Genomic DNA, 16823 nt, shown 5'->3' with positions numbered 1-16823 from the left:
AATATTTATTTTCGTTTTTCCTGCAGTATATAAAAATTGGTGTATCTCAAAAATAAAACTATGAAGACACTCAAAATTTCCCGTGGTTGGAAACTGTGCAACTTTTTTGTATTTACAGTTTTGAGGGATAAGCCTCTTAAATTTCTCTCACTAAAAATATATGTAAAAAAACAAAACAAAAAAAGATTTTCGATTTATGCAGTTACTATGGGCTTAATGCATACATATTATTAAAATTTGGGCTGCACATTGTACTCAACACAGGAGATGAAAAACATTTATAGTAAAGATGTTAAGTATGACATGAAAGCAAGTTACTACAAAAAATAGATTTGTAGCATTTTTCTATAAAGATGACGCTAATGCAGCGCCATCTGGTGGCATAACAAAAAATTAGATTGAATGACCAATACATCTGGTACCAACCAGTGACGAGTAGTCGACCAGCCGCACACATCTGTACTGTTACCAGCTTAGCTTAATACTATGATTGTTTCTGGTCATCCGAAGAACGTCCTGCCACCATGTGATGAATGTTTACGTGGGGCTGAACACTCGACGTTTATAACACAGTTTTAGCACCTCGTGATAGACTTGGTTAATTTGAACTGAGAGTCAAATATTATAATATTCAGACACATGTGGATAAGTATGCTCTGTGTGTGTGTGTGGTCGTTCTATGGCACACAGCTTGTTTACATGAGATTAGATTTAATTGTATGACCTAAACTTGAGGAAACAATTTCAAACTTTATGTAGAAAACAGGAAACTAAACTCGGTGCAGGTCACCCAGTTAAAGAGCCGGTATGACAGTAGAGTTCACCGCTTCTGCTTATAGTCAAACCAACACGACAACTTTCATATATGAAAAATGTGATTGGAGGCTTTGATCGACAGCAGGTTGTGATGATTGGCCAAAGTCACTAACCTCCATTACTATAATAGTTTTACATCCATTTTGTCATTAAACAAATGAAAATCTCTGCATGCCAAACTTTAAAATACCGCCCCTTCTGGTCTGACGTGCTCGGACCACGTCGTGTCCAGCTCTCGGTCCAGTCTCCGCCTGCTACAGTTCTTAATGAGGAAGACAAAGCAGGCCTGCTTGTTTGTTACAGCTGGCTAATGCACACTGCATTTTATAGTAACTACCTCCCCACAACGTTGGTATCACACCCTTGAGATATGCTATGGCAGGCACAGCTGGATCTCCAATTGGAAGATGGCATGCATACATTAACATAACAATGTATCTGCAGAGGTTTTAAAGAGAGAATAAAAGCACTAAAGATTTTCAAAGATCATTAAATTATGACAACTTTGTGTTTACAACATGTAAGCTTTACCTCAAGGTGAATACTGGGGCGGGCATGCATTTGCATTAATTAGCATCTTTAAGAAGTGTGGGGACAGTGCCGTTTCATTACAACAGAAGAAGTCGATAAATCAAAAAGAGGACTGGGCGCTGGAGTGATCGTTAAGGGTCTGTGGTGGTCACAGAGCCACAGGACGGAGTGCGAGGGTGCTCTCCTAAAGCTTAGTGGTTGGTAATTATAAAGTGAATATTCATAAGTCAGAGTGCAGTGTGCTGGTGCAATAAGACTGAGAACACCATTCAGTTACTGTACTTCTCACTTTGATGAAAATGTGTTTTCCAACACAAACACTTACCTTTACTACTGGGGTCATGGAGGGAGGAGTTTCATTTTACATCTGTATAAACACAGGGTCTTAGCTGCACTCCTCCGAACAGATTCCTCTGATGTTGCTCCTGAAATCTGCTGGAGCCACTCAGGTAACCATACCTGTCACTGCTCATTTTATCATTGGGACCACTGGGGACCTTCCACACCTGCTCCGCTTCAGCCCCCAGTACCACTTCCTGATGTTCCCGGAGGATTCCCACAGATGTCACTGCTGTGGTCTTCTGTTCCTTGTCAAACACCGCTGTCTTGTTGGTTGGCCAGTATCTGCTTTTTTCTGGGCCACAGGACCTTGGCCTTCAGATGTGTCTCCCTGCAGGAGTTTGGGACTAGTGCTCAGGTTGGTCCTCCTGGTCTTGCAGTCCTGGTGTACTGGTCTATGAACCAGTAGCTGGTGCTTCTGAGCTGCACTGATGCACTCACTCATATGTGCCTACTCAGCTTGGCTGCTTTGATGGCTAAGGGCGAAGCGTCCCTGTGGTGGAGAGGGAGATAATCATCTGGCAGTTTGGGGTTTCTGCGCTCTGAGGTTGACCTCCACTTAAGATAAATGTCAAAGGTCAACTTTTTGGAAAATTACGTAGAATTTTCAAATTTATACCAGGAGGGTTAGCAGAGACGGCCGCAGTATTGTTGAATCTTACATTTTCTTCCAGGCTGTGGCACATTTGCTGTGATCAGTGTTGGGATGGTTACTTTAAAATGTGTTCCATTACAGATTACAGATTACATGCCCCAAAATGTATTTTGTAACGTATTCTGTTACGTTACTCAATGAGAGTAACGTATTCTGAATACTTTGGATTACTTAATATATTATCATGCTTTTTTACAACTACATGAATGTCCTATTGCTGTGTGATTTATTACTGTTACTGAAGGTTACTCTCCACACCAACACCAACTAGATGTTTAAATCTTAATATAAATGAGTAACAGTAGGTGGACATTAGGTAAGGCTGCACTTTTTGCAGCGATCTCGTATAGAAACTATTCCACGCGTATATAAAACAGGTCAGCGGCTCCGAACTGTAGTAAAGGGACCTCTGGCTGATACGTCGAGTTCGTGTCGGCTCGCAGCTGAAAACTAGCTTTGCTTTGTTGTCTGGGTCACTTTGCTAGCAGAGACAGATAGAGGTGTTGAAAGGCTGCTCCAACGGAGCTTATTGTTTCAGAGGAAAACAGGAACACAGCGTATAGTCGAGTCTTAACAGCTTACTTACAGCTGGGCTACACTGCCCATCAGGCTGCATTTTTACAGCTATGTCTGTAACACTGAGCCTATTTTTTTATATTAAATAATTTTTTGAACAATAATTTTTACAAATATTTCTTCACGTCATGAATTAAAGCAAACTGTTTATTCACACTGGACAGCTATTTGCTTGCACTTGTATTTATTGTTTAGTAAATAGATATATATGGAAAGCCTGTGATAGACCAGCACAGTCAGCTTTTTGCCCTATCACAGCTGGGATAGGCTCCGTGTCCAGCTGGGCTCTGGTAGCGCACACTGACCAGTGAAATCACCGATGTTTGTGCTCATAAATTAAGGCGTTATTTATGGTGATGATATTATTATGTTAATTAGTCCCGGTTAGTAACTCTGGCCCAAAATGTCCAAGCTGTCACACGTAAGCATTCACAGCTATACCGGTGTCCTCATCACAAGCCTGTGGGCCCCCACCCTACCTCGCTGAAACCTCAGCCACTTACTGCTTCCAGCTTAAGTGGACTCTAATAAAGTTGCTCTTTGATGCATTAATAACTTCTTCCCTTCTGGGCTGCGGGGCCAACTTCCGAACAGCACTCTGCATATCCTTGCCTGACATGCACATCTTTAATTATTTCTTTCTGTGAGGGTTGGATTGAAACGAGGGGAACAGGAAAGTGATGACATATTTCTAATGAATCCTTGAAAAAATAATACTGCTGTCTAAGCTTAAGGCATCCTGAAGAAGCCTTAGTGAGAGAAGTGGAGCACAGAAGAAAGGAGGAGCACTCCAAGTTTTATTATCTGTACTGGTCAGCTGGCTCAATGAGAACTTAGAATGAGAATTATGTTATTAGAAGTCTATCATTCTATATTATAATTATGCAAATAGAATTCTATAATTCCATTTCAATTCTATTTAATTCTATTTTATTTATACAGCACCAGCAACAGCAGTCGCCTCAAGGTGCTTTATAATGTAAGGTAGAATAATACACAATAATACATCCAGAGAACAATCAAATGACCCCCTGTGAGCAAGCACTTTGGTGACGTGGCAAGGAAACGTCCTCAACATCACCCAGCCATCCTGTTTCCCCGGCTGCTTGGGGCAGGCTCCCAGGGGCCAGCTAGCGGGGCCTATGCTGCCTTCGGCTGCACCAGCTACAGGGGCCTGGCTAGCTTCAGGTGTATCAATTCAGTAATCCTGGCCTCCAGAGCTGCAAATATGCTACATTTATTACAGGTATCATTACTGCTAAAGGAGGCCGAGGAGTAACTAGCATCTGACATCAGTCTGCCCCAGAGCAGCTGTGGCTACACCTGTAGCTGCCTCCACCAGTGAGTGAATGTGAGAGTGAATGAATAGTGGAATTGTAAAGCTCTTTGAGGGTCTCGAAAAGCGCTATATAGATGCAGTCCATCATCATTATTATTATTATTATTATTATTATTATTATTATTATTATTACAATGAGAAGGAAAGTGCAGGAGGGACAGGTGAAGAGGCCATGCTGCTAGCCAGTCGGCTACGAGCTAAGCTAAGCTAGTGAAACAGTAAAGTTAGGGAGTGAGTACACAGAGAGTGTGCTTCGGATGAAGCACGTGAGGATTATACTATGAAATAAGAAGTTATTTATACACAAAAACACCACTGTGTGTTGGAACAGGAAGTGACACTCCACTACAGAGAGAGACAACACCAAGTCACCATGTCACACATCACCTGCCTCCTGCTGTGGATCAACATCAGAGAAACATTTAAAAGTACAGATACACACCTTTCATCATCTGATGAAAGCGCATATCGTTTGTTTGCACCTCAGTCTCAGTAACCATCATGTAAGTCAGTCTTCATGTTATTGTACCTGAGTTAAATTTGTTTCCACAGTCCTTACACCACTCTCTTTTCCACACTGAGTGGAAATGTATTTGTATCTGTGAGTGAAAACACAAACTGTAGATGAGAAGTATTGTGTTCACAATGCTTTCATACAGGATCTGAGATGCTGTCAGTGTGTCGTCACGTCCCTGTGCGAGTCAGGGACAGTGGCTTTTACGCCCTATGATAATCTCATTTGCACTTCATAACCGTGTTTCTGTTTTCAGGAAGCATTCTCACTGCTGACAGTAACCCACAGGCTGAGCACTCTTTATCACTCTCAGCTTAAAGTCACTGTTTAAAATCATTATTATTGTGTGTGTGTAAAATGTGTGCGTGTGTGTTTGTTCTTTCAAAAGTCGCATCCATGAGAGGAAACGGTTTTATTCACATTTCTCATGGTTGCTTTTCTAGAAGGAAAAGCCTCACCTGTGTGTGTGTGTGTTTGTACTGTGTGTGTGTGTGTGTGTGTGTGTTTGTACTGTGTGTGTGTGTGTGTGTGTTTGTACTGTGTGTGTGTGTGTGTGTACTGTGTGTGTGTGTGTTTGTACTGTGTGTGTGTGTGTGTGTGTTTGTACTGTGTGTGTGTGTGTGTGTGTGTGTGTGTGTACTGTGTGTGTGTGTGTGTGTGTGTGTGTACTGTGTGTGTGTGTGTGTGTGTGTGTGTACTGTGTGTGTGTGTGTGTGTGTTTGTACTGTGTGTGTGTGTTTGTACTGTGTGTGTGTGTGTGTTTGTACTGTGTGTGTGTGTGTGTGTGTACTGTGTGTGTGTGTGTGTGTGTTTGTAGTGTGTGTGTGTGTGTTTGTACTGTGTGTGTGTGTTTGTACTGTGTGTGTGTGTGTGTTTGTACTGTGTGTGTGTGTGTGTGTGTACTGTGTGTGTGTGTGTGTGTGTTTGTAGTGTGTGTGTGTGTGTTTGTACTGTGTGTGTGTGTGTGTGTGTGTGTTTGTACTGTGTGTGTGTGTGTGTGTGTGTGTTTGTACTGTGTGTGTGTGTGTGTGTGTGTGTGTGTTTGTACTGTGTGTGTGTGTGTGTGTGTGTGTGTGTGTTTGTACTGTGTGTGTGTGTGTACTGTGTGTGTGTGTGTGTTTGTACTGTGTGTGTGTGTGTACTGTGTGTGTGTGTGTGTGTTTGTACTGTGTGTGTGTGTGTGTGTGTGTGTTTGTACTGTGTGTGTGTGTGTGTGTGTGTGTGTGTGTTTGTACTGTGTGTGTGTGTGTGTGTGTGTTTGTAGTGTGTGTGTGTGTGTTTGTACTGTGTGTGTCTGTGTGTGTGTGTGTTTGTACTGTGTGTGTCTGTGTGTGTGTGTGTTTGTACTGTGTGTGTCTGTGTGTGTGTGTGTTTGTACTGTGTGTGTCTGTGTGTGTGTGTGTTTGTACTGTGTGTGTGTGTGTGTGTGTGTTTGTACTGTGTGTGTGTGTGTTTGTAGTGTGTGTGTCTGTGTGTGTGTGTTTGTACTGTGTGTGTGTGTGTTTGTACTGTGTGTGTCTGTGTGTGTGTGTGTTTGTACTGTGTGTGTCTGTGTGTGTGTGTGTTTGTACTGTGTGTGTGTGTGTGTCTGTGTGTGTGTGTTTGTAGTGTGTTTGTACTGTGTGTGTGTGTGTGTGTGTGTTTGTACTGTGTGTGTGTGTGTGTGTGTGTGTGTGTTTGTACTGTGTGTGTGTGTGTGTGTTTGTACTGTGTGTGTGTGTGTGTGTGTGTTTGTACTGTGTGTGTGTGTGTGTGTGGCACCACCTGTCCTTCACAGTGGGCGTTTCCGTCCTTATCAGAGGCAGTGTAGATTGAGGGCCATCACCCACACTCTGTTGCCATGGTGAAGGCGGACAGAGGCCAGGTTGAGTGGCAGCTCGTCTCAGCACTCGTCCTCCTTCATGCTTTTTAATTTTCCAGTTTGTGTTCACACTGAGTCACTGACACGGGCTGTAACTGATCACCTGTCTGTACTGCATGTCAGGAGTCTGCAGCATGTTTCTGTCATAAAAAATGCAGTTGCCAGCGACTGCACTGAATAGTTGGCATTGGCCCAGATCTAGTTGCCAAGGGCAACCCGTCCTGAGCTGCGTCAGTGCCTACCAGGGTTTGTTGTACAGGTACGGCCCTAAGTCTTTATTTAGTTTAACGGCACAACCAGAATCTGCTCAGTTTATCTGAACCCAAAATACCACAAGAATCACAGTCACAGCCACAGTGGGCGGGATTCAAATAGCCTGCCTTTTATTTAGCAGAAAGGAGCGTGTTGACCTGCAGAATTAGTCAGTGCGCATGCATTATGAATTCAGATTTTAACATTAAATATACATGGGTGTTGCCAGTTTGATGGAGAATATGTGTACGGTGGTTTTGTGCTGACAGTAGAAAAGCAATGTCTTCTGGCACACGCGGTGCCCGTCAGTCAGAACGCCACGTCTCAGATTCATGGCCTGCATATGCAGAAGCTTCACGTCTGCACAGATGTGATGGAACAAGTGCAGCACAGTGATTCTGTTGGTCTCTTCAGAATAAATGACAAACGACATCAGTGATAACTGACATCAGTGGCTTCAGACAGGAATTAGCAGCATTATTGCTTTATTATTACTCAGCCACATGGATCATGTTGATGCATGGATAGAAATTCAATGTAACCTGACCATGTTATATCTAAACATGGGCAGCACCTCATCAGTCAGTGTGCTAACATTTTATTGAAAATAGAAAGTTCAGAAGTATTCACACCGTGTGTGTGAAAGTCCTGCGAGCTTCACTGCAGCCAGGTCAGACTGCACAGGCCAACCTTAGCCTCTGTGTGTTAGTGAGTCCCAGTACAGCTTATAGTCCCAGTACAGCTTATAGTCCCAGTATAAGTGTCATGGTGAAGACTTCCCTCCCTCCTCTCCTGTGCCAGTGTTTCAAAGGTGCTTATCACTAATCCTTATTTGTTACAAAGTGATAAAATGATACACTGACTGTTAGCGTCTACATTCCTGTTGCATATCAAAGGGTGGGAGCTTGTGTGTGAGGGGGGCAGGGGGCGGGACCTCATATGTCCACACCCACTACAGCACACATGTGGGTTGCAAATACATCTCCTGTGTCTGTGGTCCTTTGGTGTTTGTTTGACAGACACTCTGTGCGCTGACACGGGTCGGTCACAAAGTAACAGCACTGCTGATCACACATATTCGAACACGTGGTTTTCAGGGGTCATAATTCTGTGTGCTTGTCTTATTTCCACAGATTGGGCAGCTGGTGTTCAAGGGCATGAAGCGCCTGAACAGGATTCAGTCCATAGTGTTCGAGACGGCCTACAACACCAATGAGAACCTCCTGATCTGTGCTCCAACTGGTGCTGGCAAGACCAACATCGCCATGCTGACAGTTCTCCATGAAATCCGTCAGCACTTGCAGCCCGGTGGCGTCATTAAGAAAGATGAATTCAAGGTGCGATGCACACATCAGCTACACTTATTAGTGCTGTTTATGCTGAAACGGCTGTAGTGTACTGATCTGTCAAGGAAAGATGTCTTTGTGATAACTGCTTCCTGTTTGTAGTGTCACTCCGGCTCGGAGCCTTTGAACACGAGTCCTGGAGATTCAGTTTGCTCCCTGGTGAAGTTTCACACAAGCCCTGCAGGGATTCAGATCACTCGCTGAGATTTCAGGCAGGGAGTTAATAGGACTGCTCTGATAGGTTGAAGTCAAGGGGAGCTGGAGTCATGGGACTTCCTTTAAGATGCTTAGTTTGTTCGGTTGATTTGAACAGTTTGCGTGTTGTTTCACTCCAGTAATGACGTTTCCCTGGATTGTCTTGTGAGTCTGAAAGGATCTACAGCACTGATGATGCTAAATACTAAAGCAGTCAGTGTAACGGTACCATCTCATGCTGTCACTGCTGAGAAGGAAACGAACGACAAGCATCAACAGACAGGAAGTGTAAGGGGAGAGCGGTGGGCTGCTGGCACCGCCCACCAAACCATTACTCTGATAGGTACCAAAGCAGGTTCAGGGGTGTAGTTCTGACTTTAGGTCGAGTGTCCCCTTAACTCTTGTGAGAAGTGTACGTTATTACAATCAGCCAATGGCATTTCAGGGATGGAAAACTGCAGCACTTTGAGTTTCCTGCCTACAGCTGTTACAGTTCACATCTACTGAGGGACTAAGTGTAACTTTGCCACATGTGACAGAGATGTGATGTTTCATAAAACAGCCTTTGTATTAAAGGTTGATGCTAAATGCCTTTTAAACATGTTCATTCACAGAAATGAGCCTGCATTTAATGTGGGCGGAGCTAATCGGCCTGCATGTTCACACACCCGACACGGTTTATGTGTATGAATGCGTCTGTGCTGAGCAAAGACAACGTAGTCTCTGCTGTTTTCTTCAGAGGCTGAAGCTGAGCCGATGACTGAGTGATGATTTGTTATCAAATTTGATTGGTGAATAATGATGACCTCATTATTATGATCAGCTGTTCATGAATGTGTGCGCTGTAAAGCCACGCGGCGCTCGTCCACCCAGTCTCTGTAGTTCATCTGTCAGTGCTGGGTTAGAAAAGCAGAAGATCGCGGTGGTCAAAATGACAAATAGCAACAGTTGGAAACAGACTCTGAAACACTGGCAGTGCTGACAGCTTGGTCTAAAAGCACTGGTCTTAAACCCAGTGTCAGATCCACACACACATCAATAACGCAGACAGTCTTTGTTCTGTATAAAAGCTCATACACTGACAAACACCAGCAGTGACAAAAGCTGCTTTTCATACATCACCATTACATTTTATCCATGCGAGCGCTGTGACATTTCACAATAAACTGATTTGTGCTGGTAGCTGGGGAACAAATGATGCTGCCCCTCTTTGCTCATTTATCACCACAGTGTCCTTTCAGCCCCGTCTACAACCTTGCTCCACTCTCTCTCCTCCACTCACATTCATTTCCACGCCGCTCTCTCTGTAGATCGTATATGTGGCTCCCATGAAAGCCTTGGCGGCTGAGATGACGAACTACTTTGGTAAGCGGCTGGAGCCACTGGGCATCACTGTGAAAGAACTCACTGGAGACATGCAGCTTACCAAAGGAGAGATCCTTCGAACACAGGTACACACACACACACACACACACACACACACACACACACACACACACACACACACACACACACACACACACACACACACACACACACACAGCTCACTACACAAAACAAGCTAACTCTGCCTGCTACCCTTACACGTCCTCTAGCACTCCAGCTGGATCGGGTTAGGACATCGTCCTTAGAGTAAATCTGTACACACTGAGCTTATTACTCACCTGTAAATCTGATCATCATCACATGTGCAGGTCATGGGTGAAAACACGCTGTGTAACAGAGCACAGTGAGCGTTCATATCTGTTATTGTTATGGTCACTGTGTGTGTGTGTGTGTGTGTGTGTGTGTGTGTGTGCGCGTGTGTGCGTGTGTGCGTGTGCGCGTGTGTGTGCGTGTGTGTGTGTGTGTGCGTGTGTGTGTGTGTGTGCGTGTGTGTGTGCGTGCGTGCGTGCGCGTGCGTGTGTGCGTGCGTGCGTGTGCGTGCGTGTGCGTGCGTGCGTGTGTATGTGTGACAAAGTCTGACATTGAAAGGATTTTAATAGGTGGCTCATACACACGTGTAACAATGTTACACTGACGGTCCAGGTTCAGGGCTGCACTGTGGATTTAGGTTGAGGGGTGTTGGATGAACCCTGTGCTGTAAAGTCAGGCTGTACTCAGACACACTCTCCTGCTGATGGTGGGATATGTAGGCAGAACTCAGATCTAAAACAAGAACATTGGTCCAGTAACACTCTGCGTGTCAAATAAATAAATAAGACTCGTTTTTAATTTGGTCAAATGTTGCTTCAAGATCATCTCCTCGTGCACCTCTGTCGGCGTGCACGTTACACAGTCCTGCTCTGTCGCTGTGCTTTTGCCTCTCGTATAAAGGTGTTCTCATTTACTCATTTTGGAGACACATAGGTGATGTGGGGAGGCAGATCTGGTGAATAATGCAGGTGCTGAGTAGTGAAAATGCTGAGGGTGGATGGATGAATGATCGGTGTCATCCATCCACCCTCCCTCCACTTATCCTCATCAGGGTCACAGGGGGCTGGATCTGTCCCGGGCAGCGGTCAGCAGTCACGGCCAGCACACAGACAGACACACATGTGAACTTGCATTCACACCTCTGGGCAATATGAACCCATTCAGTATCCTAACCCCACTAACTGCATGTCTTTGGATTATGGGAGGAAGCTGGAGTATAGTCTGATCAGGCAAAGCATCATGACTACCTGCTAAATCGTGCTAAGCTGTGAGGCGGGGCTTCCACAGATCAGGCGCGTCTGTCCAGCACAGGAGGCCAAGTCAAAGCCAGCTTGTTGTTGTGCTCCTCAAAGTGTTCCTGAACCGTCTTTGCTTTGTGGCAGGAAGCTTAATCCTTCAGTGTGCTGAGAGAGGCCCCAGCATCAGGGAGTGCAGGGGGTTAGTGGTTTGCTACAGAGACGGTGAACCCATGCTGTCATGCTAAACTGCTAGCAAGTTTCCCAGTGAGTTTAAGCTACACTGATGCTATTCTATGTTTTTCATGATTCTAGTTAAACCTGTTGCTTGTTCACCACCTGTATTTAGACCTCTGTGTGAATACAGATGCAATGTAGCAAGAAAGCCAGAGATGAGTCTGTGTCTCAGCATTTACAAGTGTTGAAGCCAAATGCTTTGTTATTGTGCAGCGTACGTCAGCCTGCTCGCCTGTGTTCAGCCGGTCTGTGCACCACCACGCTGTGCTGTTAGTGAACGAGCAGCAGACAGCAGGGTGCACTGTCTGTTTAAATACAGAACTGACCCATACAAATGCAGTTTAACTGCTGTTTGTTATGAATATGGCAGACGCTGTGTCCTGGACTACATGCAGGAAACAGCCGGTGTGAATAATGACGCATGTTCACTTCTTAAGCTGAATTTCATGTTTAGTAAGTTTAATAAGTGAAATGCTGGTGGCATTTTAATTGTAATGTTTCTTTAGGTTAAAGAGGATGAAGCCAAAGAAAAGATGATGATGAGAGAGTTTAGTCCTGTGGCTGTGAGAGACGTCGAGGCTGTTGGACCTGAACGACACTTGGAGCGGGAACACTTGGAAAACCTGCATATCTGTTAAATCCAAAGGAGTTGGATTTAACAGATCGCACAGCTCAGATTTACCCTTCATAAGTCTCATGGGACTTATGAGCACAAAGTGTGTGTGTGTGTCTGAAATGAGGCCAATTCCAGCTAATCTGAAGGTGTTTTAAAACTGCATTTCCATCAGGTCATATGATGAGATTACACAAAGAGAATGATTAGTCAGATTCAGAGCAGCTCTGCAGCACTGCTTCACTTTGAGCTCTCTCTAATGCCTCCGTTTCACCGGCTTATTTGTCGTGCATTTGCACAAAGTGTTGAGTGCAGAGCTGAATCCACGGTTAGTGGGCCCGAGTGATGTCATGCTCTGTAACCTTGGTTTGTTGCGTCTCCCCTCGGTCCCATCGCTCCTTTCATCGCACACCTTTGATGTTGATAGCAGAGTGGGCTTTCTGCCGGGACAGTGTAAGGACGGGAAGCAAATACTTCTAAGAACTTGTGCTTTATGAAACTTGCATGTTGTGCCCTTTGACCTTTATCGGGATCATTACACAACCATCGTCAAAAGCAGCACATCAGGTAAAAGAAGGAAAATCACCACTGTCGTACTGGATCAGGATGTCCTGGATCTCCTTCTCAGAGGCCTCATCCACATCCTTCTGGTAGTATGCAAGCAGGGCTGTGGACATGGCTGGTGTAGATCTGTGCGGTGCCACGCTCCACCGCTCCGCAGCACTGGCTCCAGAAGCTTGTTCTGGAGCGTAGCAGGCTCCACCCTCTCCTCAGGTCTGCCGTTCACCCTGATCAGGACGTCCCCCTCCTGCACTGGGAAACTGCTGTGGTGGGTTTTACGTCCAAACACCTGGACGGACTCCAGAGGACCGTCAGCTGGCATGTTTCTGAAGCACACAAAGACACCACTTAGTTTCTGATTCTGCGAGGAGGAGGGAAACGTGCACCGATGAACCTGCAAGAGAGGGAACCAGTGCATGGTGGAAAGCCAGCCTCACCGCTCCTGAGGGACGACTCGGTGCCCTCGCGCCTGCAGCAATATCACGTATTATTGTGAGTATCAGTGCCTGGATGTCTCTGCGACCTCACGGGTCAGAAACGTTCTTTGAAAGTGAAAGTGAAGGATGCATTTCATGAGTTTGTGAAAGGATGAATCACGTTTGTCTCCCTCACTGTGCGTGTCCAAACCTGAAACCTGCTTTGGATTGGCGTGGCTTCATATAAAAACATGACAGTGTAATGATTGTAGGATACGAGCACTCTGCTGCTCTTCTCTACTGGTCACTTTCCTTTTTATTTTATTCCTCCCACTCGTCAAATCCAGCGTCATCCACTCACTAAGCAGCAGGAGAGAGCAGCAGTTCCCACTGAAATGATTTTCCACATCAGAGTGTAACGACGTGCGCGCTCGCACAGACTCGTGCACACAGAGTGGAGCTTTGAGAAGGTTCTCATTACAGTTGGCCTTGACAGGCTGTTAGTTGTTAACATATCACAATGTAGTGAACGTTTTTCTCTAACCGACCCACTCCATCGTCCACCCGCCCACCTCAACCTCCTACGTGCTCCTCTCCCTGTAACGGCAGAGTTACTATGGAAACAGAAAGAGTTTTGCCATGTGGAAGCCAGCGTGGTTTGGACGGCATGCGGGGACGTCCGGGCACCTTTGCTCTGTCCAGAGGGGAAACATGAGTTAATGACAGTGAGGAAGGAGCAGCGACGCAGCTTTCTGAAACAGCAGCGAGTGTGAGAATGAGTCCGTGTTTCCTGGTCGAGGGAAAAAGCAAAACAGGCTCCATGAACTGGGTTCAAACAAGAACAAACTGCAGGTCGGTGAAACTGTAAAGACAGAGCCCATCAAAGCAGCTGAAGAAAGATCAAGTCATTACTGAAATGCCGTGCTGGACTGAGTCACGGCACTTACTGTAACCATCAGTCAAGTGATCATCGCTTGTCTGATGCTCTCTCAGCGATGTCAGTAATTAGTATTTAAGTGCTGAGAGTTGGCGAGATGTGTCGTGCCGTTGCTGCACGTGTCCGTGCTAACCTTAGCTCGCACCAGCGAGCAACAATCTTCCTCCCACTCAGGCAGCGACCTGCAGGGATGCACGGGGATGTGCATGTAGCTGCAGCTGCCCTTCCTGCAGATTAAAACTCCAGCTATTATCTGTTTAAGTACATGTTTGTGGTAGTCAGAGACGGTAATGAGTAAAGTAAGGGATTACTATTGCAAAAACGGTAATTAGATTACCGTTACTTTCCCGTAGGAACGCTGCGTTACTGCGTTACTAAAACCGTGATTTTTCTGCGAGAATGTCTCATGACAGTGACGTAAGCGAGTGCGACGTTCGTGACAACAGCTGTGTGCAGATCAACAATGGATCACATATCGAGTGCAGAGAGAGTATGAGCGTGCAGCGTTTAAAGCGTGGAAGTACTGACCTTACTTTGAGTTTGATTCCATAAAAAGTGACAAAAACATTAGTGTCCGCTGTGCGTGGGAAGAAAACTTCTTTTTACAGCAAAAAAACCCCTAAACTTCCAACAAGCACCGAGTAGCTACGACGTAATGGGAAACTCACAGAGAAACTCGCGGATTCTTCCACTGACCGCGGCACACCTGCACCAGGGTAACCCTCCGCCTACCCCAGTCCTGCTTTACAGGTGAAAATAGAGCAACAGGACCGCTGAGTCTTTGACTTTATTTATTTTCTGCTGTGTTTTACTTGCATCTATTTGAAAGACTGAGTGTAAACACAACAAATATTTTATTTTATGTGCTGGAATGTGCAGAAAATAGGTTTCAATGTTAAACTAATTTCTTCCAGTCAGAGAATGTTGCAGATAATTAAATGTTTGCTTGATGCATAAAGTTAAAAGATTAAAACTAATAAAACAAGTTTTAAAAAGAGACTTTTCCATTTGATTACATTTTGTATGATGATTATGCAGAAAAAGTAGAATTGGGCTGAAAGATCTATCGCTTTATCACCTCTTCAGGTTGTGAATCGTGTTTTTAAAAAGTAACTAAGTAACTAAGTAATTAATTACTTTTGAAAATAAGTAATCAGTAAAGTAATGGGATTACTTTTGGGGGGAAGTAATCGGTAATTAGTTTCTGATTACTTTTTTCAGGTAACTTGACTAGTTTTTATTGTTTTATTTGCTTATGCTTCAAAAGTTATGTTATACATATTTCACCAGACAGTTTTCTGTAGAAACAGGAAGCTGACCCTGTGACACTGACAAGAGACCAGCACAGAAATACATATCCACAGAAGTTGACTTGCATTATATTATTCTTAGAAATTGACTTGCAACACACATACTTTGTGACACACACACACACACAGACAGCATCAGGACCTGTGTAACAGGAAATGTGATTATATTTGCATATTGACGATGTAACCTATAAAAATAAACGAATACTGCAGTTCGGTGTGATTTGCTCTGAGCTTTTCACCCGTGCAGCACGTTAACCTACACAAGTGTCTCAGTGTTGATTATTCACCTGACTGTTAACTGTAAATCTCTGACATTGACCAACACTGGTGGTATTTACAGAAATAGTTTTGTGTAGTTTCCCACGGCTGCCGTGGACGTCTGCATGTGCTTTGGTTGTTTTTGGAGCATTTCTAATGAATCAATAACTGATACTGTGACTGTGTGTTTGCTGTGTGTTCATTACACCCACAGTGACTGCAGATGAAGCAGAGACATGAAGGGATCTGATCTGTTGTCTATGGAAAATATTACAGTCATCATTGTCAATAAAAGTGCAGTACAATAAAAAACTGCTGCAATGACCATGAATCCAGCAGCACCGAGTTTGTTTTCAGCCTCTGTGTGCACAGAAGCTCGTTGTAACATCAACCAGGTTTACTGAACGACTTTCAGAAACCTGTGTGAACGTTTGTAAAGTGTGTGTGTTATGTGTGTAAAGATCAGGAATAAGGAACAAATCAGCAGTCCATCAGATGTACTCGGCACATCCAGATAAATGGCGTAAAGTCCCGTCTCATATAGTGTCTGATGATATGGTAACAAGGTTTCCTTGGAAGTGCTGCAGGAAATGTCACTGGTGTCTCCCAACGCTGAACATGTTTCAGCCTAAGTATTCCCAAAGGGGGCCACAGGCATCCATCTGTGCACAGGAACGGTGAGGAATGTCAGCCGGATGTAACTAAATGTTTCTGTCCACACATGAACACAGACCCACCGTAAATCACGCGAAGCCGGCTCGTAGTCTAAGAATCAGTCACAGTTATACTTCACTCAGTAATCAGCTGCTCATTGTAAAAATACAAAGTCACTGAGTTTTGTTTTTATAGTAATTAAATCAGTGAGTTTGTTTTTGGGTCATTTCTCTGGTGATGCCCGACCGTCTGCATCCAGTAAGGCTGCTGGTCCTCCAGCCCTCGGCTCTGACATGTTGGTTACATATTTGATAAGCAGGTTGTCTCTTTGCTCTAATTCAGTAATTAATGTTTGAAAAGAACCATTTTTCTTGGCCACTTTATTTCTCATGTGTGTGAATTTGTCTGATTAAATTGTCACATTTGAGAAACCTTAACTTACATTTTCTTCTATGAAATATGAAGAATGAGCCAATTTCGAGGGTTGATTGCAGTCCTGCAGCGATCATTTGATTAACTGGCTAAATAACACCATTAAGGAAAACAATTACATGTTTTCTCTGCACCTCCTCGTGTGTGTTTGTAAAGCAATTAAAAAAGCACTTTGGCATCTGCTCCAATTGCCAGAGCCTCCATTTAAATTAACCAGTACGTCCAATTAGGAGCATGCGCTTCCTTTCCTGTGAGCGTCTCTAATGGCTGGATAGATTGATTTAAATGCAAACTAGAGGGAATTTAATGAACTGCTTTTACAGGAAG

At 44.4% G+C, this 16823-nt stretch overlaps 1 protein-coding gene across 6 annotated transcripts in view; it reads left to right on the top strand.

Moving 5' to 3' along the window:
* ascc3 (activating signal cointegrator 1 complex subunit 3) overlaps positions 1-16823 on the top strand; it is a 144329-nt gene that overhangs the window by 49125 nt on the left and 78381 nt on the right. For all 6 annotated transcript variants that reach the window (XM_085290481.1, XM_085290484.1, XM_085290482.1 and 3 more), the window contains 2 exons: positions 8017-8220; positions 9735-9875. In XM_085290481.1, the coding sequence (XP_085146607.1) occupies positions 8017-8220; positions 9735-9875 (345 nt within the window). The remainder of the gene's footprint in view (positions 1-8016; positions 8221-9734; positions 9876-16823) is intronic.

Source organism: Mchenga conophoros, linkage group LG11, assembly GCF_057382185.1.
Source record: "Mchenga conophoros isolate Kocher_MC1m ecotype Shallow Benthic linkage group LG11, M_conophoros_male_GT1.1, whole genome shotgun sequence".
NCBI lineage: Eukaryota > Metazoa > Chordata > Actinopteri > Cichliformes > Cichlidae > Mchenga > Mchenga conophoros.
Note: the sequence above shows the minus strand (reverse complement) of the source record. Positions and strands in the feature narration are given on the sequence as shown.